Source organism: Boleophthalmus pectinirostris, unplaced genomic scaffold (assembly GCF_026225935.1).
Source record: "Boleophthalmus pectinirostris isolate CB_2022bp ecotype Guang Dong unplaced genomic scaffold, ASM2622593v1 HiC_scaffold_7, whole genome shotgun sequence".
NCBI classification, from domain to species: Eukaryota; Metazoa; Chordata; class Actinopteri; order Gobiiformes; family Gobiidae; genus Boleophthalmus; species Boleophthalmus pectinirostris.
The window spans coordinates 31,489,361-31,513,753 of NW_026571473.1; the positions used below are offsets into that span (position 1 = coordinate 31,489,361).

At 39.2% G+C, this 24,393-nt stretch overlaps 1 protein-coding gene across 1 annotated transcript in view; it reads left to right on the forward strand.

The window, feature by feature from the left end:
- The window catches only part of LOC129412105 (inactive N-acetylated-alpha-linked acidic dipeptidase-like protein 2), a 514,851-nt gene that overhangs the window by 258,791 nt on the left and 231,667 nt on the right, over positions 1–24,393 (forward strand). Inside the window, exon 7 of the mRNA XM_055165108.1 lies at positions 9,254–9,386. Within this exon, the coding sequence (XP_055021083.1) occupies positions 9,254–9,386 (133 nt within the window). The remainder of the gene's footprint in view (positions 1–9,253; positions 9,387–24,393) is intronic.

Consider the following 24,393-nt stretch of genomic DNA (forward strand, 5'->3'; position numbering starts at 1 on the left):
CTGAGTATTTTTTTGTATATTTTACTAAATTATTTTGTTACAGCGCTACAGTTTTGTTGCTTGTTTAGAGAAAGGAAACTAGTTTATGCGACACATTTGACATTTTCGCTGTTTTGATGATTAAAATGTTTGTGTTTCATATGAACTTTGCACAAGAAGTAGTTTAACAAAGACTTAGTATCACAACCATGATTTACATATTATTTTTTATTGAACCATATTGAATCGAGAGCTCACTGTACCGAGTTATGTATTGTAAGAGAATTTATCTTCCACCTACATCTCAGTTTAACATTGACTTACAAAAGCTATATTTACACCATGATCTTCTCTTGGCATACCATTGGCATACAGCTATCTAAAATGTGGCATACTGCTGCCTAACCGGTGTCTACTGGCCTTCATCGTCTCACTACACTTGCCTTATAAACCTCTTCCTCTGGAAGCATAGTAAAGCGGCTTGAACACTCAAAGATCAAACTATGTTCACTTTTTAAATCATACTATGTTGACTTTTCAAGTCCCCCCGGGCCTGTATTATTGATGGGAAATAAACTTCTCTTGCTTAAGACATCCAGCTGGTCTTCAGCCTTTTACTTCCACCCTTTCTTGGACAAGCTTAAAACTTCAACAACATGTATGGTATCAGCAACTTCTTAATGATACAGCCCTAGCAAACATTGACAAAAAGGTTGTACGATAGTCTGAACACAAGAAAAAAAATACACAAATGGATTTAACTAAGGCTGCGTTCAGACTGCAGCCTGAAGTGACCCAAATCCGATTTTTTGTCTTCTATGTGACCTGTATCTGATCTTTTAATGACAGTCTGAACTTCACAGATCCGAATTTTTCAAATGCGACCCAGGCCACTTGGATATGTGGTCCTGAATCCGATACATATCTGATCTTTTGACATGCGACTCCAGTCTGAACGGCCAAAGTGCATTCATCCGACCTACACATCATTAACAAGCGACAAACGTCACTATTCTGTGCTGAAGCAGGCGGAAACCGGAACTGTAAAATCGCCAGGTGCTCAATGCTCGCGACCATATTTGGACAACTTCCGTAAACACAGAGCACGCTCGCTGCGGTTGACGCATGGGGTTAATGTCATCGTGTCTCCAGTGCGCATGCGGGACACTTTCGGGCCGTTTACCGTTCACACTGAAGTCACAGACAAGTCGCATTTAATTGGAAATGTGAACGACCTCGCAAAAACATCGGATTTCACAAAAAAATTGGAATTGAGCGTTAAGCCCTGCAGTCTGAACGTAGCCTAAGACCTTTTCACGAGCCTGCGATCAATACGGGCGTTCATGGTCCTGTGTAGGTGTTTGATTTGATTTTAGGTGTTTTATTTTCAACAAAAAAGTGACTGAAAAACTGTTGGCTTGGAGAGGCAAAGATGCTTTTTTTTTTTTTTTTTTGGCCGTACTAGAATAAAGCGTAATTGCACATCCTCTACAGTAGTTGGCAGTGACGCTTTCATTGTCAGAGTGTGTGCAGGGAATATTAGAGCTATAGTGAGTTTTTTGCACTGAGCAAACGCACACACAGCACAGAGCAGGAGATATGAAGTGCAGAGGACAAACTGTATATAAAATGTATGTAGCACTTGGCTTCACTGTGACTGCGGTGGGAAACAAGGAAAGACCGCTGTGTTTACTGTGTTTAAAAATGTTGGCAGTGGACAGGATGAAGCCAAATAAATTACGGCGTCGTTTAAAGACATTACGCCCCAATCACTCTGATAAACCACTTTAGTTTTTAGTTTTGTACTACGAAGTATCAACTGGACACGTTTTTGTTTTGTTTTTTTGTCTGCACATTTGGGTAAAAGTCAGTTCATGCACGATTTCAGAAGATCCCATTTGGAGAACGATCACTCGAAGTTCCGAAAACCCCAAAGAAAATCCTTCACAAGCCAAGACAACAATATATAAATATGTCCACAGTGAAGACTCCCTTAAGATTTCCATGGCATTTCAGCTCCGTTTTGAGCAGTTTGATAAATGTGTTCCAGAAATAGCCCCAGTGAATGATTCAGTGATTTCTGCCGCAGCTGTTTCCGCGTGCCATTAGCCTGTGCATATGAGCTTAGTGATAAATAGCGGGCTAATGAGGCTGAACAGGCGCGAATGGAGGTTCAGGCACAGAGAGACGCGGGGTCAGTGCACGGCGCTTATATTAACACGCGCGCACTCTTAAAAACCCATTATGTTAAAGAAGCACAGGGCTCACCAGGGAGGCCCCCAGCAACAGGCCGGGCCCCCGTTTACAGCTCCCGCTCACGGTTTGAAGAATGGGGGAAACGCATGCATCATAATGTGACTATGAAAGGACTGACAGGGCTGTGCATGTGAGGGGGAGTGATGGATGAGTGCGGGGTTCTAAAGAAGAGAAGGAGACGGCCATTTTGGTTTTAGTTATGTATTTCTTTCTTTCAAAGGACACTAATAAATGGATGTTTACTGGTATAGTAGTAACGGGCTGCAACCCAACCTGTGTAACAAGTAAAACATGATAATAATACTCATGTTTTTATCGTTGTTCCTTTACAGTGTTGTTCACTTACCTGATAAACTAGACTTACACTTACACACTTTGACAAAACCTCACAAAGACGAGTGGATCTGGAGCCAGATAATGTCTCCCTGATTTCAGAGAGTGCGATTGATTGACAGATTGATTAATCAGAGAGAGACGCATGCTCCATTTGTGTCAAAAACACACCTAAAAAGGATAAAAAACAACATAAAAAACTGTGGATTTTCTTAGAGTCAACAACTGAAGCACCAAACAATTTCTTATCTCAGGTAAAAGAAGGTACATATTTTGTTCTGAATGCTGTCGTCACAACTTTAAAATTTTAATCCATGCTTTCATTACCTCTCGTTTAGATTAGAGTGAGTGCAAAAAGCAGCCGTTTGCCTTTTAACTGGATCATGTAAATTTGGCCGTATACAGAATCACCCATCCTTCAGTCTCTTCACTGGCTCCCATGCACTTTTGCATTGATTATAAAATGATTTTATTTGCTTTTAAATGTCTTCATGGTATGGCCCCTGAGTATCCGCCTGGCCTGCTCATACCTCACACTCGCTCTCCAGGAGACCAGGAGAAAACAGAGAAATAATAAGAAAATAAATTCCTTGTAAACGGTAAACAAAACTTTTCAAAAAGTAAAGCACAGCATGAAGTCAGTCTTCATATTTTTGTCCAGAACCAACTTGTTCACATTCTCTGCAGTAATTGCAGATCTGCTGCAGTTACGATGTCCCCAGCGGTTGAAACTACCCTTTTACTAGGGTAGTTACTAGGTTGAGGGGAGGTATGAGGGAGTTGACGACCGTAGTTTTGCAAGGATTCATGTTGTTCGGAGGGACGTAGTCAAGGCGTGGGGCAATTGTTGTCAAGGAGGCTGCCCTAACTATGCCACCCCAATCACGGATGAGTTCCCTCGTGAATATTTAAAGAGCCAAGCCTTCCATGTATATGCACAGGTAGTGGCGGAATGTAAATACACACAAATTGCACAAATTCTTGCATTTGTGCACAGCCGAACCGAACGTCCTGTACCAAAACGGTTCAGCACAAATACATGTACTGTTACACCCCTACACGCTGCACTTTTACGTCTACAGTTGTTACCTGACCAAGTATTCATCTCTGTTTGATATGAGCCTCACGCCTACTGTATTTCTCATCCACCGATGTATAAAAACTGTCTGTTCCTGAGCCTCAGTCTTTCTGTCGTTGTAAGTAGGCAGTAGAACCAGAGCTCTGTGTGTGTGTTTGTATTAAACCATTAGAAAACGCTTTTGTGGTCCTCACCTCTTTTCTTATACAGCAAGCATCAAAAGTGTCTTGCCTAAGGACACACGACAACAGCACGAACTGATCCAAACAGGTGACGTGTCTCAATAAGATCCCTCTACCTACAGTGTGGTATCGAAAAAACCTCTGGGAATGTGACTGTGAACCTCCGCGCTTATTCTTCTGTGCAAATCCAAAATTTCCAATATCATTTTTAACTACATCTGTCCAGCTCTCCTTGCGTGAAAATATCATACAGGACAATTATATGGCACATGCCCAAACCATTAATTTCTATTAAGACGGCGGCTCTGTCCATAAATCTCAATGCAGGACCACATCAGCCACATTGTGTTGTCACATTTACCCATCCGAACCAGAATTTATCTTATTATCGCTGACTTCCTATCTTTATGAGAGCTCTTATGAAGATACATGGACACAGACCAGCGGGAGATTAATGCCGTCTTTGTCAAGTACTATAGAAGATGGCTGATTATAGATACGCAGAACCTATGTGGCCTTAGAGTCTCATTTGAAAGGTTTAAATACTGGAGGCTGTAGGCGGGTTGAGGGTTTGGTATGTTCAGATCATAGAGTAGGTTTATATTCAACTGGTTTTCATTGATCTGGCAACCCAAACATGTGGGGCTCTTGTTTCTTTCTGATTATATGAGAGACTCGATAACCAAAGCACAAATGTTAACTTTAAAATGACATTAGAATCAAAAGAAAATGCAACTTCAACAGTCAATATTGGATTTGAACATTTCTGCTTGTTCTGGGGGAGACAAGTACGTGAGAAAACATAGATCTTGCATAACGGTGCGCTATGTAACATTTTGGTTGGGGGTTCGTCACCTTCTTGTTTCTATGGATATGTGATTAGAATGTTCCACAGTATGACATTAAACAGCTCTGTCTTACATTTGTTCATTTACTGGTGGTTTGAGGGCCTGTTTACACGAGAACGCCTTGCGGGTAAAAACAACAATTTTCTTGGAAGTGCCTTTCATTTAGATGGTGATGGCGTTTTTGAGGCTTAATAACACAAAAATCTCCAGAGTGGAAGAGCTGAATACACTCTGCTGTAGCGTTTCCATCTACACTGCCCAAGATGCAAAACTCTGGTCAGATCTGCTCACGTCGCGTACACGTTTACGTCACATACATACAGTACACAGAAACAAACATGTCGGATCATTTCCATGTGTCGGACCTTCAAGCTACTCTAGCAGCTCTAATAAACTTACAGGAGGCTCCCAACAAATGTACAGAATATGCAGAGATACTATTAGTGAACAGAGAAGGATCTGCAATCACCTCTGTCAAATTCTGGATGCACCAGTTCATTGCAGATGATACAGATGCATATGGACGAGACAACTTTGTGGAAGGAGTAGCTGATGAAAATGTGCGGCGTGAAAACTTCCATGTGTCCAAAGACGCCCTTGTTACTTTAAGTGAATGTCGCCTGGCATGCATACTCAATTGAATTCCACACACTTTTGCGTCACTGTATGCATGCAGATTTCCTCCCGAAAACGCTCGTCTAAACGCAGAATAAAAAGTGAAGACGCAATGCCACTTTTGCGTCTTCTGTTCAGACCGTCATCATATAAATGTAGCCTTATAGCTCAAAAATACCTAGAAAAGCAGGCATTCTGATTGTGATCGGGGTCACCTCCACATCTGAGCTGTAACTTGGTTTAGTTTGGTCTCCGTGAAGATACAAAGGTTTAATACCAGACTGTGAAACTTTCCAGAAAAGCATTTGACAGACGCTCCACCAGAAAAGTTAGACAAAGTTAAAGTTGCACCTTTAAAGCAACATTCTCTAACGGTTCTGATGGGGGTTTGCCACCTGCTCATCTTCATGGAAACAAACTTTTGTCAGCTCTGTACAGATTGGACCTTCAACTTGGTTGGGTGGGGTCATCTAAATGAAGATAGATACCATGGAACATTATAGAAAAAGCCATAATATATATAATGTCTCCATGGAAACAAATGTATAGTTAATGTCATTGTACAATTAATATTGTGCTTCTTTCTGCTAATTAACCACACACAAAATAGAAACTAATAATACCACATGAATTAATTTAATAAAATACAAACCCCAGAGTCTAAACCTTTATGACCTTTCTACATATGTTTACAGACACTTTCTTATATGGCACCAGTATATTGTATATACTAAGTTTAATGAAAAACAAAAGGTTTAGATCCAGGTTAAACTATAAATGACTTGCATTCAATATTGTTAGTTTTAATACAACATAATTATAAAATATCTCTATATTAAGGGTCTTATACTTATAATTGGTGTTTGTGAGCTTTTAACTACCCATCCTCCAAAACTCAAAATGCTCTGTTCCACCTTGTGATGTCATGAAGTGATAATTCCGTTAACATCTACCTTTTACTTTTTGTTCAATAGACATTAGCAATTACAAGGCTGAAATCATCTAAGGACACGTTCAGACTGTAGGGTTTAATGCTCAAAATTTGTATTTTTTTTTTTTGTGAAATCCGATTTTTTTGCGGGGTTGTATGTGATCTCCAGTGTGAACTTTAAAAGCCCCAAAACAGTGTCCCGCAGGTGCAGTGGAGGACACAGCGATGTCACATGAAGCGAGCGTGTTCAGTGTTTACAGAAGTAGCCTAAACACTGGATTTGTCTCCGAAAATACAGTCGAGTTCTTTGTAAAATGGACAGGTTACACATCCACGGCCGCTTTGTTTGGGTCTTTAGCCTCCTTGGATTTGGCTCACAGGCTCTTTGTTTTTTGTTGACATTGGAGCCAGGACCACCTGTAGCTGCGCTTGGCAATTTCTTTGGCAATCATTTCCGATGAGATCCTTCCACTTTGGCGTGAATACAGCGATCCCCCTAAATATTAATTAACTCAATAGCTTCGCTTTCCCGCCATTGACTAGACTCCGAGCCTGACGTGTAAGTGGGATGAATGCGACCTGGCCGTTCAGACTGAAGTCGCATGTCAAAAGATCAGATATGTATCGGTTTTAGGAGCACATATCCAAGTGGCCTGGGTCACATTTGAAAAAATCGGATCTGTGTCGTTCACACTGCCATTAACAGATCAGATACAGGTCACATAGGGGTGAAAAAATCAGATTTGGGTCACTTCAGGCTGCAGTCTGAACGTAGCCAAAAAAAATTCTAGTGACGGTGTATGGAGTTTTAAAAAATTGCATGATTTGTGCAACAAAACAAAACACAACTCCAGGTCTGTTTGTGATGAGGAAACAACATTATAAAATAGAAAATACCGCAATATGGACCCTTTTTCAATTACTCAAAGTCAAAACTATACTCCAAATACATACCAAGTACATTGTATTCTTATTCAAGTCCATCTCCATCCATGCATGTAGGTTGTGGACTCAGACATTACCTGCAGCCAAGCATCACTCACGCACAGTGACGTTCCCTGGAGATCTGGGCCTATATTTGTCCACAGAATTAGATTTGAAACACATTTGAGTCAGGCTCCGTCTCAACATGGCTCAGATCCAGGTGTACAGTTATATATCTGTATGTTTTTGTCTGAGGAGGCCTACTTTTAAAGGACATCAGTGACAAAGAAGTGACCGCCGCTGTTACACATGGAGTCAATATATGGAGCAATAACACAGGCTCAGACAGAGGCCATGGCTGCACCTGGGCTAAAAATATAACACAGTACGCTGCAAGTTCTATTAGAGATTGGAGAGACACAACAATTTCTATGACTTCACTGTGGTTTAATGATTTTTTTACCTTGTTGGTGTTATTCTAATTTGTAAAAAAGTTCCTATATTATGCAAAAATATTATTCATATTCACCAGACTTGGTAATTTCTATTTTGAAATTTCCACCATGGAGCTGAACAGTTGAAGCCCACTGAGGTTTTGCTATTTTGAGTAAATTTTGCTATTCATTAAAAAATAAATCAATTAATGAATTAAAAAATAAAAATAGTTTGTAGGCATGACTAGGGATCTAGCTTTTTCAGTTCCAGTACTGATTCCGATACTTTAGTTGCTGATCGCTTTACCCAATATCAACTTATACCAGAGCAGAGACAGCATTTATTTCCTTCAAAGGCTCACTATGTAACTTTTCTCTTGTGGGTTCATCACCTTGTTTCTATGGAGATGTCATTGCTCTGCTTCGAATGTTCCACAATATGACATTAAACAGCTCCATACAGGTGTGTTTTTTTTTTGGATAAAATTATGAACTGCACTGTGTAACTTTTTTGTTGGGGGTCCGTTACCTATTTGTTTTTATGGATATATCATTGTTCTGCCTGAAATGTTCCACAGTATGACATTAAACAGCTCTACCTTACATTTATCCAATTAGAGATCATTTTATAGCTCAAAAATTCCAAGAAAAATCGGCATTCTGACTGTGAGTGGGGCCGCCTCTTCACAGATCTGACCTGTAACTTGGTCTGGTTTTATAAAAATACCTAAAAAATTGGCATTCTGACCAAGAGCGGGGACGCCTTTCCACAGGTCTGACCTGTAACTTGGTCTGGTTTTATAAAACTACCTAAAAATCGGCATTCTGACTGAGAGTGGGGCCGCCTCTCCACAGATCTGACCTGTAACTTGGTCTGGTTTTATAAAACTACCTAAAAATCGGCATTCTGACTGAGAGTGGGGCCGCCTTTCCACAGATCTGACCTGTAACTTGGTCTGGTTTTATAAAACTACCTAAAAAATTGGCATTCTGACCAAGAGCGGGGCCACCTCTCCACCGATCTGACTTGTAACTTGTCCCGATTTGGTCTCCGTGATGATAGAAAGGTTTTATGCCATTCTGTAAAACATTTACACAATGCACTTTTAAACTAAAGCAAAATTTGTGTTCGTAACATGGTTGTTTTTGTATCTTAGATGATTCAGTTTGACAAATAGTTTAAATCAAAAGTCAATAATGAAATTGACTTAAGAAACCTCAAGGTGGGCAGTCATTGTTGAGCTCCGTTATGTAACTTAGAAACTAGCTGGCGAGCTTGATACAAACTGTTCTGTAATTGCAAAGTGTAAAAGTTATGAGATTTCTTATTATCTAGACAAGGTTACAGGAGCATACGTAACAGGTATTGTAGCCACAGTATTTTAAACATTCAGTGAAGGAAGTTGAATACAGTAATCTTATGTGATAAATGTATTTCAATTAATTTCAAGAGACACCACTCAAGCTAAATGTTCCCTTATGAGTTTATATCTGTAATATTGTTCAAATGGGGTCTTTTCCTTCTCACCAGCTAAGCACATTTCAGTATACTTGTATTACTGAAACTAAACTGTATTAAACGATGCAAAGACGCCTAGTACTGTTTAACAACCACATTAAAACGAAATATGTAAACTCTTCTGTTGATGTTTGTCTCGTTTTGTCCTCTGCAGCTGTCTCTTCTGTCTGAGCTGGGCTTTGGTGGAGCTCTGTTGTACGTGGATCCATGTGATGCTCCTCAGGGTCAGAACATGTGGAGCCAGGCCTTCAACGTGACCCTCAACCCCGGAGGAAACCCGGCACGTGGTCAGTGAGCGTCTGCTGTACACTGCTACTGTCATGTGAAGCCACGTCTTTTATCATGTTGTGTTTGGGTGCGTCATAAGTTCTGTTTTGTGGTGTGAGCGGACTGTGTTTTTTTCTTAATTTATTACCTTTTGTGAAGAATCTGATGAGAGGAAATCTATCAAGCTCCTATCTGTAAAACATTGTAAGAAGGTTTAAACGCCCATATACAGTCAAATCAACAATTTGGAGAAAAACTGGGATCCGTTTGTCCATCAGCCCTTAGAAAAGCCTTTCTTTGTGTCTGTGATATTGACTTTAAGTTTTGAAATGAATTGTCTAGACCATATCTCGCAACAGCAGCTTTACCTCTCTTTTGAAGTCTGATTCGAAGTCTGTTCCCACTTATAAGAATAGATCAGACAGCAGAAGGTCCAAACTACAGTCTCAACTTCACAAAGAGTCCAGCCATTTGTCTGTGCTCTCCAGGGTTCAGAAACAGCTTCAGCTTGAACTGGGGGTCATTTTAATCTGGTGTGTTTGGTAAATGATTTAGAGCTCATATATTGGTTTATGGGTTATGTTTATAGGCGTTGTTGTTGCCTTTATAAGCTCAATTTTGTGCAACATCTGAACTGCAACTTTATCTCTAACGCACTTTAAAAAGAACACAGGTTGACCAAAGTGCGAAAGATCATAAAAACAATAACAAAGCATATGACTAAAAACTGAATCTAATAAAAACAATAAAACAGGGGCTCAATTCATTGATCGCGATCTACCAGTTGATCGCCAAGGTAGTGTGGGTAAATCGCAGTGTCGTAGGACTTGTCTCAGACTCGATCACATTTGGACTCAGTCTTGTCTCTCACTCGAGGTTTAACACTCGACAAGTGCAATCATACTTCATTACGGCCTTTGCTCTTGGGAATAAACTTAACATGCTGGGCATCTGCAGGTCATACGCATATATTCTACCCTCTTAGCTTTTTGGAGGTGAATTATTTTGCGGTGCACAGACCTACATCAGCGTATCAGCGTTTTCAGGCGTCCACACAGTGCTGGATCAGATACGTACTCAGATGAATTCGTGGGAGCTGGCGGCGCCAGATCGTTCCATCTCTGGAGCTGTTTTCAATCGGATTAGTGTGGAGGAACACTGCATCCGCAACGAAAACGATTCAAATTGAACTGAGTGTGGAAGGGGCCTAAGATGAAAAAAAAAAAACTTCTGCCATTTTCGTTTGTAAAAGTGGCTTACCTGGAGAAAAAGTTTGGAGACCCATGTATTATTGGTATTTAATTATTTATCAAGGTTATTATGTTATGGTCTAAATAATTTCACTCTTTCTCGCCTATGAAGACTTTGCATAGTAATTGTTTTTAATTTTATAAGTAAAAAAAGTTAAAGGTTCACTTTTTAAATAACTGCAACTCTATTTGTCTCCTGTCAAAGAGAAGGTACAAGTCAAGGAGATCCAAGTTTAGCTCCATTTTTATTTTCGGAAACTGGAAGACTTTGAATGGATTTCAAGAGCTGTCACAGATTGGGAACGTCCGTTAATTACTTGTGACTTGTGAGCTGTGCACTTGGCTGCTGTTCTTTGTGAATGTTTCATGACTGTCTGCCTGATCCGTACTGTATTTAAATGCTCTTCCCACGGCGGCCGACCCTTGACCTCGGCACGTGTCCCTGCTTCCTGTTCGCTCTGCCCACTTCGGCCAACGGGGAGCTGTCATTACGGCTGCAGTGTCTTTAGTGTCTTTAGTTCTGGTCCAGTTTGGCAGAGCAGATGTTCGCTTAAAGGCACAGCACCTGATTTTTTTTTTTGTCTTGAAAACATGAAAAACAGAACAGAAGTTATTTCTCACTTACCTAATAATTCACCGTGATGAGTTTTTAATCGCTTTTGACGACCTTCAGAGACCAAAACAATGCAATGCTGTCCTGGTAAAGCTAACAACAACTAGCATGCTGACAGTGCACTTCCTGCTTGTCGGACAATAAAATGCTTTCGAATTTTATATAGATCAACTTATACCAGTGCAAAGACTGAAAACAGCATTTATTTCCTTCAAAAAGGTTCACTATGTAACTTTTCGCTTGTGGGTTCATCACCTTCTTGTTTCTATGGAGATGTCATTACTCTGCTTTGAATGTTCCACAATGGCATTAAACAGCTCTACCTTACATTTATCCAATTAGAGGTCATTTTATAGCTCAAAAAATACCTAGGCATTCTGACTAAGAGCAGGGTCGCCTCTCCACAGATCTGACCCGTAGGAGGCCTGATTTAGTCTCCATGATGATAGAAAGTTTTTGTGCCATTCTGTGAAACATTTCATGCAAAACAATAACATCTCTGTGGAGAAAAAATTTTTGGTAGGCCCTTCACCAGAAAAGTTACACAATGCACCTTTAAACTAAAACAAAATAAATGTTCATAGTCCAAAGAACTCACTTAAAATTTGGCAAATTGATTTAGTATCTTAGATGATCCAGTTTGACAAATATTTAAAATCAAAAGTCAATAATTAAATTTACTTAAGGAACCTCAAGGTGGGCAGTCATTGTTGAGCTCCATTGTGTAATTTAGAAACTAGCTGGCGAGCTTGATACAAACTGTTCTGTAATTGCGAAACGTAAAAGTTACGAGATTTCTTATTATCTAGACAAGGTTACAGGAGCATATGTAACAGGTATTGTAGCAAGAGTATTTTAAACATTGAGTGAAGGAAGTTGAATACAGTAATCTCATGTGACAAATTTATTTCAATTAATTTTAAGAGACACCTCTCAAGCAAAACTTTCCCTTATGAGTTTATATCTGTAATGTTGGACTTATTTTAACCTGAAGAACTGTTTAAACAATGCATCTGTTCTGGGGCAATACATATAACGAAGTATATTTCCTGACAAACAAATATTGGCATAAATGCAAGAAGTAATTTGAGTTTCTGGTCAAACGCTCTTCCAGTGAAACTACTGCCACCCCAGATTCCCCCGTCTTATCCCAATTCAGTCATGATTCAGTCTAGGCATGGGCTGATGTGGATTTTTATTGAGCTGATACAATATTTTACATTTGACCTGCTGACGTAGCCGATAACTGATATTTGCGGATACTGATAATTAGCTTTTTAAATCCATAGCAAGGCCAATAAATTTGAGCGACCAGACGTCCTTAGTTTTCGTTGCGGATGCAGTGTTCCTCCACACCAATCCGATTGAAAACGGCTCCAGATCTGGTGATTCCAGCTCCCACGAATTCATTTGAGTACGGATCTGAGCCAGCCCTGTGTGGACACCTGAAAACGCTGATACGCTGATATGCTGACATAGGTTTATGCGCCGCAAAGTAGGCTAATTTACGGCCAAAACGCTAAGAGGCTAGGATATATGTCCATTCATATATATACGGTCTATGTGTACAACCTGCAGACGTATAAACTCTGAAAATTTAACATGAATCATCTTTAACGTGAAAGAAGGAAAGCAGAGACTCACCATCAGCAAAACATCCCGCTGTCACAGGAACAACATATTCCGCTGAGTCATGTCCTTTAGTTTAGAGCTGTTTTTTGAGCGCTCAGTTTATGCAAATTAGCCATGTGGTTTTAAGTTTTGTTTTTGTAAAACGTGAACAAATATGCTCAAAGCCATGTGGATAGGGAAGGCTTGCAGACACAAAAACGAGTCAGTCCACACTCTGAGCCGCCATGCTCGTGTTAAAATCCAGTGTTAAGCTAAATAACAACTGAACCTCGTCATCGGTCCACGAAAAGACTGTTTTTACACTTGCCATCTCCCTCGGCTCAAAATTAGCGATTGACGATGTGACACCACTTTATCATGTGACTAGCGTTTCAGACGGTTTTGCGTTACTGTGTGGACAGGGAAGGCTTTGATTGCGGATACAGAAACGACGTGTCTGGACGCAGATAGTTTCTGATAAGGTGATACGCGGATTCGTTTCAGTGTAAACGAGGTCCCAGTGTTGAGTCCTGTATCTGTCCCAGCAGACTGATCCAAAACTAGTGATTTGTCCCAGTTTTAGACAAGACGTGTCCCTATTTTTGACCAATCCGATTCCCAACAACAGTAAAGGGATATATTACCATTTCTTTAACTAAAATACAAAAAAAACATGCTTAAAAATGAACAAAAGGCAAAAATACACCTACAGAAGTCCTTCAGTTTCCATACTAATCCTCAAGGGAGTGTGTTGGACAATGCAACGCTTTTTTCAAAATTTTATTTATACCAGCCATCCCATCCCGGGTGTGTCCCAGTTTTGAGTTTTGAAAATCTGCTCACCCTGCCATAAATTTATCTTAAGTTGAAGTTGCTTAATTCCATTTTTTACTTTGAGTCTGTTCCAAAAGACAAATCTGATGCACTGAGAACAAACTTGGAATGGCACATGTGAGCGTGACAAAAACTTTTATGGATATGATTAGTCTATTATTAGTCCATAAACACTTGTGTGCCAGTCGGATCTGATCATTATTTATGAACTCAAGTTTTATCGGTATTTAGCTTTTTTCTTTTCACACAGACTACAGAAGATAATTTGTTCCATTAGATTTTGATACATACCACTGAATTTCTAAAAAGACAAAGATCTAAGATGCCAAGGCAGAAGCAATCGATCTCATGTGAGGGAGGAGGACGGAGGCCGTTTCCTATTGGCCGTTCTCATCTGTGGGCGGGGTTTACACTTAAGAAATAAAAGAGATGAGGTTTTGATGAGGCAGATTTTGTCCAGTCAGACTAGTTCACTGCACCATTTCATGCGTGTTACTAAATTAGATCAGATCATTTTGGATTGATTCCTTAGGCCTTTTTTTTTTACTCTTTGAATTTGACTCTTTGAATTTGACTCTGAATTTGACTTTAAAGGGTGATTGTTTTGTTCTTATTGCGTTTTAAACACTTTGAAAATGCACACTTACAATTTCAGCAACTAAAATTTACAATAAAAAATTATTCAATTATGTTTTTTTTTTTTCAGATTTAAAACTTCAAAGTGAGAAATTCAACAGCATTTAAAATTCAAAATCTGATTAAACAAATTTTCTTCCATCGAACCACGTGACCCGGAAGTGATGAGTTATGAGTGCACTATATAGTCTGCTAAAAGAGTACAGGACCATGTAGTGAGTAAGGGGTTAGGGACTAGGGTGGACATTCAGACACAACTAGCACCAGCTGATACAGACATCAACAAAAAAAATCAATCAATATTGACCGATACTAATACCAGAGTCCTGCACGGGTCCGTTTTTGGAGACTCACACCCGCCAAGAACCGTGCAATTACCTGCCCGTTAACCCGTGATTAAATCGAAGTTAAAGTCGCACCCGTCCAGACCGTTAACATTCCACCCGTTACCCACCCGTGCCCGTGATAAATTGAGGTCAGCCCATTAGTCCAACAGCCCAGTAGTCCAGGACTAAACCAGGACTGAACCTACGTTGTGTCATTAGCGTATTATAGATATAAACACGCTGCAACTACAGAGCCGATCTCCAGGACTACACCAGGACTGAACCAAGACTTAACCAGGACTAAACTAGGTCTAAACCAGGACTAAACCAGGTCTAAACCATAACTAAACCATGACTAAACCAGGTCTAAACCATAACTAAACCACGGCTAAACCAGGTCTAAACCACAACAAAACCAGGTCTTAACCACGACTAAACCAGGTTTAAACCAGGTCTAAACCAGGACTAAACTAGGTCTAAACCAGGACTAAACCAGGTCTAAACCACGACTTAACCAGGTCTAAACCATGACTAAACCAGGTCTAAACCAGGTCTAAACCATGACTAAACCACGACTACGCCAGGTCTAAACCATAACTAAACCACGACTAAACCAGGTCTAAACCACAACAAAACCAGGTCTTAACCACGACTAAACCAGGTTTAAACCAGGTCTAAAACAGGACTAAACTAGGTCTAAACCAGGACTAAACCAGGTCTAAACCACGACTTAACCAGGTCTAAACCATGACTAAACCAGGTCTAAACCAGGTCTAAACCATGACTAAACCACGACTACGCCAGGTCTAAACCAGGACTAAACCAGGTCTTAACCACGACTAAACCAGGTTTAAACCAGGTCTAAAACAGGACTAAACTAGGTCTAAACCATGACTAAACCAGGTTTAAACCAGGTCTAAAACAGGACTAAACTAGGTCTAAACCAGGACTAAACCAGGTCTAAACCACGACTTAACCAGGTCTAAACCATGACTAAACCAGGTCTAAACCAGGTCTAAACCATGACTAAACCACGACTACGCCAGGACTAAACCAGGTCTAAATCACGACTAAACCAGGTCTAAACCACGACTAAACCAGGTCTAAACCACGACTAAACCAGGTCTAAACCACGACTAAACCAGGTCTAAACAACGACTAAACCATGACTACACCAGGTCTAAACCAGGACTAAACCAGGTCTAAATCACGACTAAACCAGGTCTAAACCACGACTAAACCAGGTCTAAACCACGACTAAACCAGGTCTAAACCATGACTAAACCAGGTCTAAACCAGGTCTAAACAACGACTACACCATGACTGCACCAGGTCTAAACCAGGACTAAACCAGGTCTAAATCACGACTAAACCAGGTCTAAACCACGACTAAACCAGGTTTAAACCACGACTAAACCAGGTCTAAACCATGAATAAACCAGGTTTAAACCAGGTCTAAACAACGACTGCACCATGACTGCACCAGGTCTAAACCAGGTCTAAACCACGACTAAACCATGACTACACCAGGTCTAAACCACGACTAAACCAGGTCTAAACCACGACTAAACCAGGTCTAAACCACGATTAAAACCAGGTCTAAATCACGACTAAACCAGGTCTAAACCACGACTAAACCAGGTCTAAACCACGACTACACCATGACTGCACCATGACTGCACCATGACTGCACCATGACTGCACCAGGTCTAAACCAGGTCTAAACCAGGACTGCACCAGGACTACACCAGGTCTACACCAGGATCTTTTTTTTTTTTTTTTTTTTTCGATTTTAGGACCTTTTTTTTTTTTAGACCAGGTAGAGTCTTTGTCTTGTGTTGCATGTACTTGAAAAGTCCATTTTATTATATAAGTTGGTACATGGTGAGAGAAGTTTGCGAGTGCCTGTCGTAGCCTCTGTGTTGTGTGTACATTGTGTTATCATAATAGTCAGTGTGTAGTTTGTTGGGGACAGATGCTAGCTGTCTGCTGTGCTCTGCTCACAGTGTCCGGCCTCAGCGCTGATAGAACACATAGTGAAGGACAACTCATTACTCACATCATGGCACTGGCACCGCGTCATGTCATTGAATTCATTACGCAAAGGACACTATGTAGAGCGGCTGGTCTTAAAGGAGATGAATACTGCGTGGAAATCAAGTCCTGTTTAGTTTTCTTACATGGCAACGTGTAATTATTTTACTATCACTATTGCACACAAACAAAACAAACAAACAAGCAAACAAAAAAACTAAACTCTGTGTGTGGGTTTTTGTTTTTTCAAGCAGATTAACATCTTTCTTGACCTCTGCGATGACCCGCTCGGTGGCTGTGGCTCTCTTGGCCTCTTGACTTTCTTGGTTCACTCGATCTTTCTGTTTCTTTTTGCTGGAGCTATTAATTTGGAATTTAACTATACACAGTATTTTCAAGATATACATGTTTTGGTTCGGTATTTTTTGGAGGTTAACAAAGTGAGAATATGCTACTTTTTCCTTTTAAAAGCATTGAGAGGCCTTTGGTACTGTCATAATATGAAGAATTAAGAAATAAAAGTGCTTAATAACGGTTGTTCATGTAGTCTGCGCTGACAACACCAAAGGATCATTGGCCTGCAAGATCATATCAAATATGTATTAGAGCTGACCTGCTACAGCTAGGCTATAGAGACATTATTTAAAATTTTGTTATTAGTTTATATTATGCTTGGATTCAATGTTTAAGCGAAACATTTATTTTAATAAGATAAGATAAGATAAGATAAGATAAGATAAGATAATCCTTTATTGTCTCCCATGGGAGAAATTTGTCTTGGGATTACATGTTTTATCAAAAAAACAGGACAACACAACACAAGCAGCACATAAACAAACACCATAAAACAAAGTAAATATGAGACAGTATGACCACGAGTGATGCAAACACGACCTTAAATTATCTTTAACAGGCCCTTGCATTCTTCTGTTCTAAATTATTCACATTTAAGCATAATTATGTTGCAAGTTATAATTTTGCACATTCCCTTAGCCTATGTGCAGATTTAATTATTGCACATTCCTTAAGCCTATGTGTAGCTTTAAGAAAAGGTCTAACATTACATATCTCAAAAGAAGAGAAAACATGCAAATGTTGAAAATTTTCAATAAATATTTAGTTTGGCCCAGGTTTTAATTTTGACCCTGTCTGAATTTGAGTTGACACTCCTGGTCTATGTAGTTCCCTCTGTTTTTTAGCTATAACTGCACCATGGCAATGCAAGGCAAGTTTATTTGTATAGCACAATTTATACCCAAGTAATTAAAAGTGCTTTACAAAATAAAAAAGACATTAAAATCACAAAGAATGACATTAAAATCAGAGACTTGTAACACAGTATAATTATATGATTGATATTGTTGACTTTTGATGATACAATATCACGATATTTCGGTTATTGTTACATCCCTAATATTAATCTAAAACAGCATAATAAAAAAAACAAGTGCGCTGACTTCCATGTTTGAAAACTGTGTTGCCCAGTGGGAGCTGACGTCGCCATGAGCCTTGTAGCTATTGACCGTTCCTATGGACAGCTGTAGATCACGCTAGCCAGTAGCAGATTTTACCAAAATTACTATGCAACCCTGCTGAATCCTACGCGTATCATTGATTAAGAAAATAAAACTGAAGAACAAAATAAGTACAGAGCAGTGGGCGTATGCCGGTGGTAGTGAAACCGGGGATTGATTGGCAATATCGGCATCTTGAAAAAGAGTGATTAAAGATTACTCAAACATGCACGAATCACGCCAAATACAACTTCGAGAGGATAAATGAGAAGAGGAAACAACTATAACATGGTTAAAAGCTCTGAGAAGTAAATGTTGCATAATATGTTAGGTGATTTAAACTTAACTAAACCTGAAATCTGTCATATGCACTTTAAAGATCCTTTCAAAAAATGAAAAATTGCTAAATTGACTCTTCTGAGCTTTGAGCCATGTTAGAATGTTGTTACCTCCTCAAAAACAGACCTGGAGTTGTGTTTTGTTTCATTCACACATTTGAGTAACCCTTTATTATTAGTCCGTCTACATCTCCAAATCTGAAAATGCTCTGATCCACCTTGTGATGTCATGAAGCGATAGTTTTCATGTTAACAGCTACTTTTTACCTTTTGTTTGTTTTGTTTAGTGAAGATGTATGGAGTTTAAAAACACAATGGAGCGCTTCTTGTATTACCACATGATACCTCAAGGTGAGAACAGAATATTTTCTATTGGAGAGAAGAACTCAACACAACTCCAGGTCTGTTTGTGATAAGAAAACAACATAACGGATCAGAAAATAGCGTAATATGGACTCTTTATGTTCACCGTCTGACGCGCGTTGAGGATAGTTGGCCTCGGTTGGTCTGGTCCCGCTGCGATCCTTTCATATAGCTGTAATTGCAGAGGCGTGCCTTTGTGGGGGGCCTTACTGTGCTTAAATGTATGCGCCATATGGGTCTAATGCAAAGAACAGAGGCTCCCCACTGATCAAGGCTGTTTACCAAGAGATCATCACTCATATACGTCTCTATCTCCCTCTACATCTCTCTTTAATGTGTGCAAGTGCTGTGATGATTGGTTTGATCCCATAATGGAAAAGAAAGAACGGGATAAACAAAGCCATATACAGACGTCATTACGAAGTTAAACGGTGTGTTGAGTACGCTCGGGATGCTCTGAAGGGCCCATATTACCCTATTTTCTGATCTACTGTATGCTCTAGTGTTTTTCCTCATCACAAATATACCTGGAGTTGTGTTTTTTTTTTTTGTTTTTTTTTCATTCACAGATGTTTAACGCATAAATATTTAGGCTGAGTTGCTCCATACACCTTCACGAGAATCATTTGGATGATTTCAGCCTGAACAAAATGTAAAAGAAGCTGTTAGAAAGCTAGAAAACTATCGCTTCATGACATCACGAGGTGGATCAGAGCATTTTGAGGCAGACTAATAATGAAGGGTCACTCAATCATGTGTGAATGAAACAAAACACAACTCCAGGTCTGTTTTTGAGGAGGTAACAACATTCTAACATGATTTAAAGGTCACAAGAGTCACTTTTGTCTAAGATAGTACAACTTTTTTTCTGGGGACCCATATTTTAAAAGTCACAAATCACAACACAAGTCAATAGACATTATTCATAAATCTCAAAATAAAGGTGGATTTGACCGTTACTGAACATTAATGAGGATATTTTATTTCTGACTGAACAATTAGTATTAGTCAAGTTTTAATAAAAAAAAAGGAAAAAAAAAAGAAAAACAGTAATGGAACCAGCAATAAATGTTGCCTATTTGGACATTAAATGTAGCCCATTTCTTTTTCTTTACAACATTCAACATTGGAACAAAATAGTCACTAGCTCTCATGTGTCAGAACTGTATATCGCAGACCTACATGCAGATCGTGACAAGGAGACACAAAAAAAAATCTCTTGCGACCCACCTGGGGGTCGTGATCCAGTCTTTGGGAAACAATGATATAGGACCTTTAATAATAATAATTTAAAAAATAAAAAACTTAAAAAAAAACTCCCCGATATCAACAGATTACATTGGGAAATTATGGGACTATTATGTGTTTAAAAAAAAAACCCAAAAATTTAGCCATTCTATTACTGATGTTTGTCTTTTACGTACCAACGAAGAATGCCCTCATTATAAAGTTAGCAGTTTTTAGGCTATAACCCCAACCCCACCCATATCCATTCACTTTAAGCACATAAATAGAAATGCTTTGAAATACCACTGTGAAGAGGTGACCAATAGTAGTGTAGTTTCATACAAATTCTTGGGAAAAAAGCAATATAAGCATCTGTCTTCTTCAACAACTACTGTACATGTCATTGTAATTTAGTTTCTACCAAAAATTAAGGATGCACTGATCAATAATGGTATCAGATATTGTTGTTGATACTGAAAAATTTGCTGGATCAGATATCGGCTTCTTAATATTTGTTGGACATATATAAATTGATGCCATTTACAGGTTGTGGTGGGCCTAGAAAGTCTCATAACGTTTGAACTTCATACTTTATCCTATTTTATTTTTGTATAAAGGAAATAAATGGCATCATCAGTCTCTGCGCTAGTACTTGGGCATCCACAGATAGTTAAAGCCATAGTATCGAAATCGGAAACTGAAATTAAAACTGAAAAAGCTGGAGAAACTCCCTTCTCCCATCCAGTCTGAGTGTTCGTGGAGCAGGCAGTGTGCAGCAGCGTGCAGCAGTGACAGATGTGGGGCTCACTGGTCTGAACCGCTGCTCTGTTAATCAGGATTTAGGCTCATCAAACTCTGACTCTGTCTGTGAGCCGCTGATGGAGAGGCGTGACTGACACCTGCGTGCATGGATGGAGCAGGGGAGGAGCCGGGAAGGGAGAAGAACATTTATAAGTGGATGTAATGCCAGTCTGACTTTTTTATGAGTTTGTAAGTTTAAAAAGTTTAACCTAAAGCTTTTGATGTGACAATGTTCAGAGCATCTTACGTTAAAATCACTAAATACCAGTGAATCATATTTTTCTTCAATATTTTCTCTTAGTACAAGGCTCCACATGAACCTGGCGACTTCTTGCTGCGAGGCTGAAGCACTAACCACTTTATCACCAGGACACCTTTATGCACATGTAGTATGTAATCATTTATATCAGCGGGATAATTCCTGTTTTAAACGTAAATTATAGTTTTTACACAAATCAAGAAGCAATTTGTGAAGAAAAGTTGAAAAATAAGTTGTAAAATTACACGAAGTAGGATCTTAAACACACATCTTGACATGAGTTTAGAACACAATGTGGAACTTGGTATTTTCAGTGGTTTCATATTCCAAGTACTACTATGGGTTGACCAGAATAGGGTTTCCAAAAAGGAGGACGCCTGGTTCAGGGGCAAAAAAAAATCTCTGGAGCTTTCTGTTGCAGTTTAATCTGAATAAAGTGAATGTGTGGTATTGTGTGTATTGTGGGGTCTGGGGATGTTGGATACTGTTGAGAGAGTTATGACATCCAACCTCTTCACAATAGGGTAAATGCCTTTGCGATACACTTAATGCTTTAGACCCATTTTCTGATCAAAAGCAGCGGTCTGCGCACTCACTGTCAGATGTGAGAGCGCATAGCAGCGACGAGGGAAAAGTGGGGATTAAACACACGTTGTTTGTATTTGATCAGATGAGCCAAGACTGGACGCCAAAACTAAGAAAAGTGTCCCGCACGAAGCATTTTGGGGTCATTTACAAGCTCCTTTCAGATGCTTTTTTGGGTCCTAAAAGGAGTACATGTCTGGGAAAAAGAGAACGTCTGGTCACCTTAACTACACTGTAAAACTGAATAAGAGGACCTTACTTTATAAAAAAATCTAGGAAACCGACTGCCTTGAAAGATCTGACTAAACTGGAATGTCAATCTTAACCTGAGTTTAAAAGTAATTCCTCAGTGTAGTGTTCAGTAAATTCTTCTTTCATATAACTAGGCATAGCAAATTAAGTGAACTTTAGTTTTCATTCATAGAACTCATGTCGTGAAGCTGTGCCAACAAATCAGTCAGTGAAATATGTAGTAATATTTACTGTAAGAGTAAGTTAATTGATAAAACCATTAAAACCAATTGAACTGAGCAAGTAAATGTTACTTATATACAAAAGTTAGAGTAAAAACATGTTCTATTCTACAATAATATTTAGATCTGCATCAGCTACACAAAGATTTGAATATTTATTAGTCTTTGAAAAAACATAGCAAAACTTTTGTTCAGCTTAAGTTCAAAACACATTGTAACATGTGTAACAATAAAATAATAAAGCTCATTCCATGTCAACTCAACCAAGGCCCCGCACTTATGTCTTAGAAAATGCTGGAAAAAACAAAACAGGTGAACAGGTGTAATCCAACAAAAACAGAACGAACAGAGGGAGGATATAGACACGCCCTGGGATGATTGATTTAAGAATGAGTGGCGGCTGTAGGAAAAACAGGGAGGTAGCAAAAGGAGGACCGGAATTGACTGGGAAATGGAGCTGGACTCTTGGCAATAATACATCAGTGTTGAAGTTACTTGTTTCGTTCAAGTTGATCTTAGTCTAACTGACAAGAAATGTGCTTTTTGCGCCCTGAACGTAACTGTTACTTTACCACAATCATTAAGATCTACAAATTCGTAGCTGTGAGTAAAGTAAACGAGCTGGATGCAAGTGAACCCTAGTGTTAGATTTTGCCGTGTAACTATGCCAGACTTTGCTTATCTTACGAGATCTGCCGAGAGCCAGAGCAATTGTTCCTTTGTTGAATGCAAACATCTGTAGTGTACTCAAACTCTTCCACTGTTATCATGTAGTAAGTAATTTCACAATGAACATATGTGTGCCCTCATATTTAATCACCCTGTTGGTTTGGAGCTGTTTTGTGTCTAGTAAGCACTAATGCCACCATCCTAATGCAACCGTACAACCACGCCAATGTTACCTGGCTGCTGCTGACAGAGGGAGGACACAGCTGTGAGTGAAACAGGGGAGATTTCAGTGGAACAGAGCGGAGCTGACACACAACATCTGCCCTGTACTCCACCACTGTGACTGTAGGGCCGCGAATCACAGGGCAACTCATTAACCAGTGTGGTAGGAAATATGTAAGGGCCCATATTAATTATCGGATCTGTTTTATAATGTTGTTTCCTCATCACAAACAGACCTGGAGTTGTGTTTTGTTTCATTCATGCATGTTTAACACACAAACCCTGCATATTTAGACTGAGTTCTTATCGCAAACTTAACATTTTTAAGTCCTGGAATTGCAAATCTCTACTGGACAAAATGTCTACTTTTTCTATTACTACCTGGAAACAACATTATAACATAGATCAGAAAATAGCCACTTTTTATGGTAGTTGTCCAATCAGAAAGCTAAACGAGCTATTTCGAGCAACAATCTGCATTTGTTTGAGACTCAAATAGTACAGATTGCATTAATCTCTGTATTATGGCATAGCTCGAAATAAAGAACTATAAATATAAAGAACTATAAAGCCACTTCCAATGCCTAAATCCTGTTTAAAACTAAAAGCACTCTCTATAAATAAGAGCACAGACCTTTAAAACTTATTCGTGTGACCCCCAAGAGTGATGTATCATGGTTCCCACTCTTTTTCACTGAAAACATTTCAAAACTTTTCCATGAATTTTTCATCACCTAAAGTGAATTTTTCATGACTTTACTGCACCTACATGTGTAGAATTGAGCATACTTCTAGGGTTAATATGAAATGTTAACCCTTTCCATTCACCTTATGGTTTGGTTTTATAGTTTTTTAACATTCAAAAAACTGTCAGTGCATTTATTGTCGTCTCTTTTAAACAAAATGCACAGACGTTCGGAAATAATCATAACAGCCTAATGATAATTTAACAGAACTCTGTAGTTGCGTGAAAGAGATACTAAAATTCCATAACTTTTCCAGGCCTAGAAAATGGCATTTTCAATTTCCTTTGACTTTTTCCAGGATGTCCATGACTGTGGGGACCCTGGGTATTGAAAAAGTGAAGGTAAAACAACAGGATATTTTCTAAAATCAAGAGAGCTAGCTTTAAAGGAAGCTATAACCAAAGTTAATCTTCCTCTTCGCTCTTTTCAGTTTAATTACCAATAACAGAATAATTATCCTACTTATTGACGTTAGATTTAATAACAACAAAATGACATCTATGATAAAAGCACATGAACACAAAAC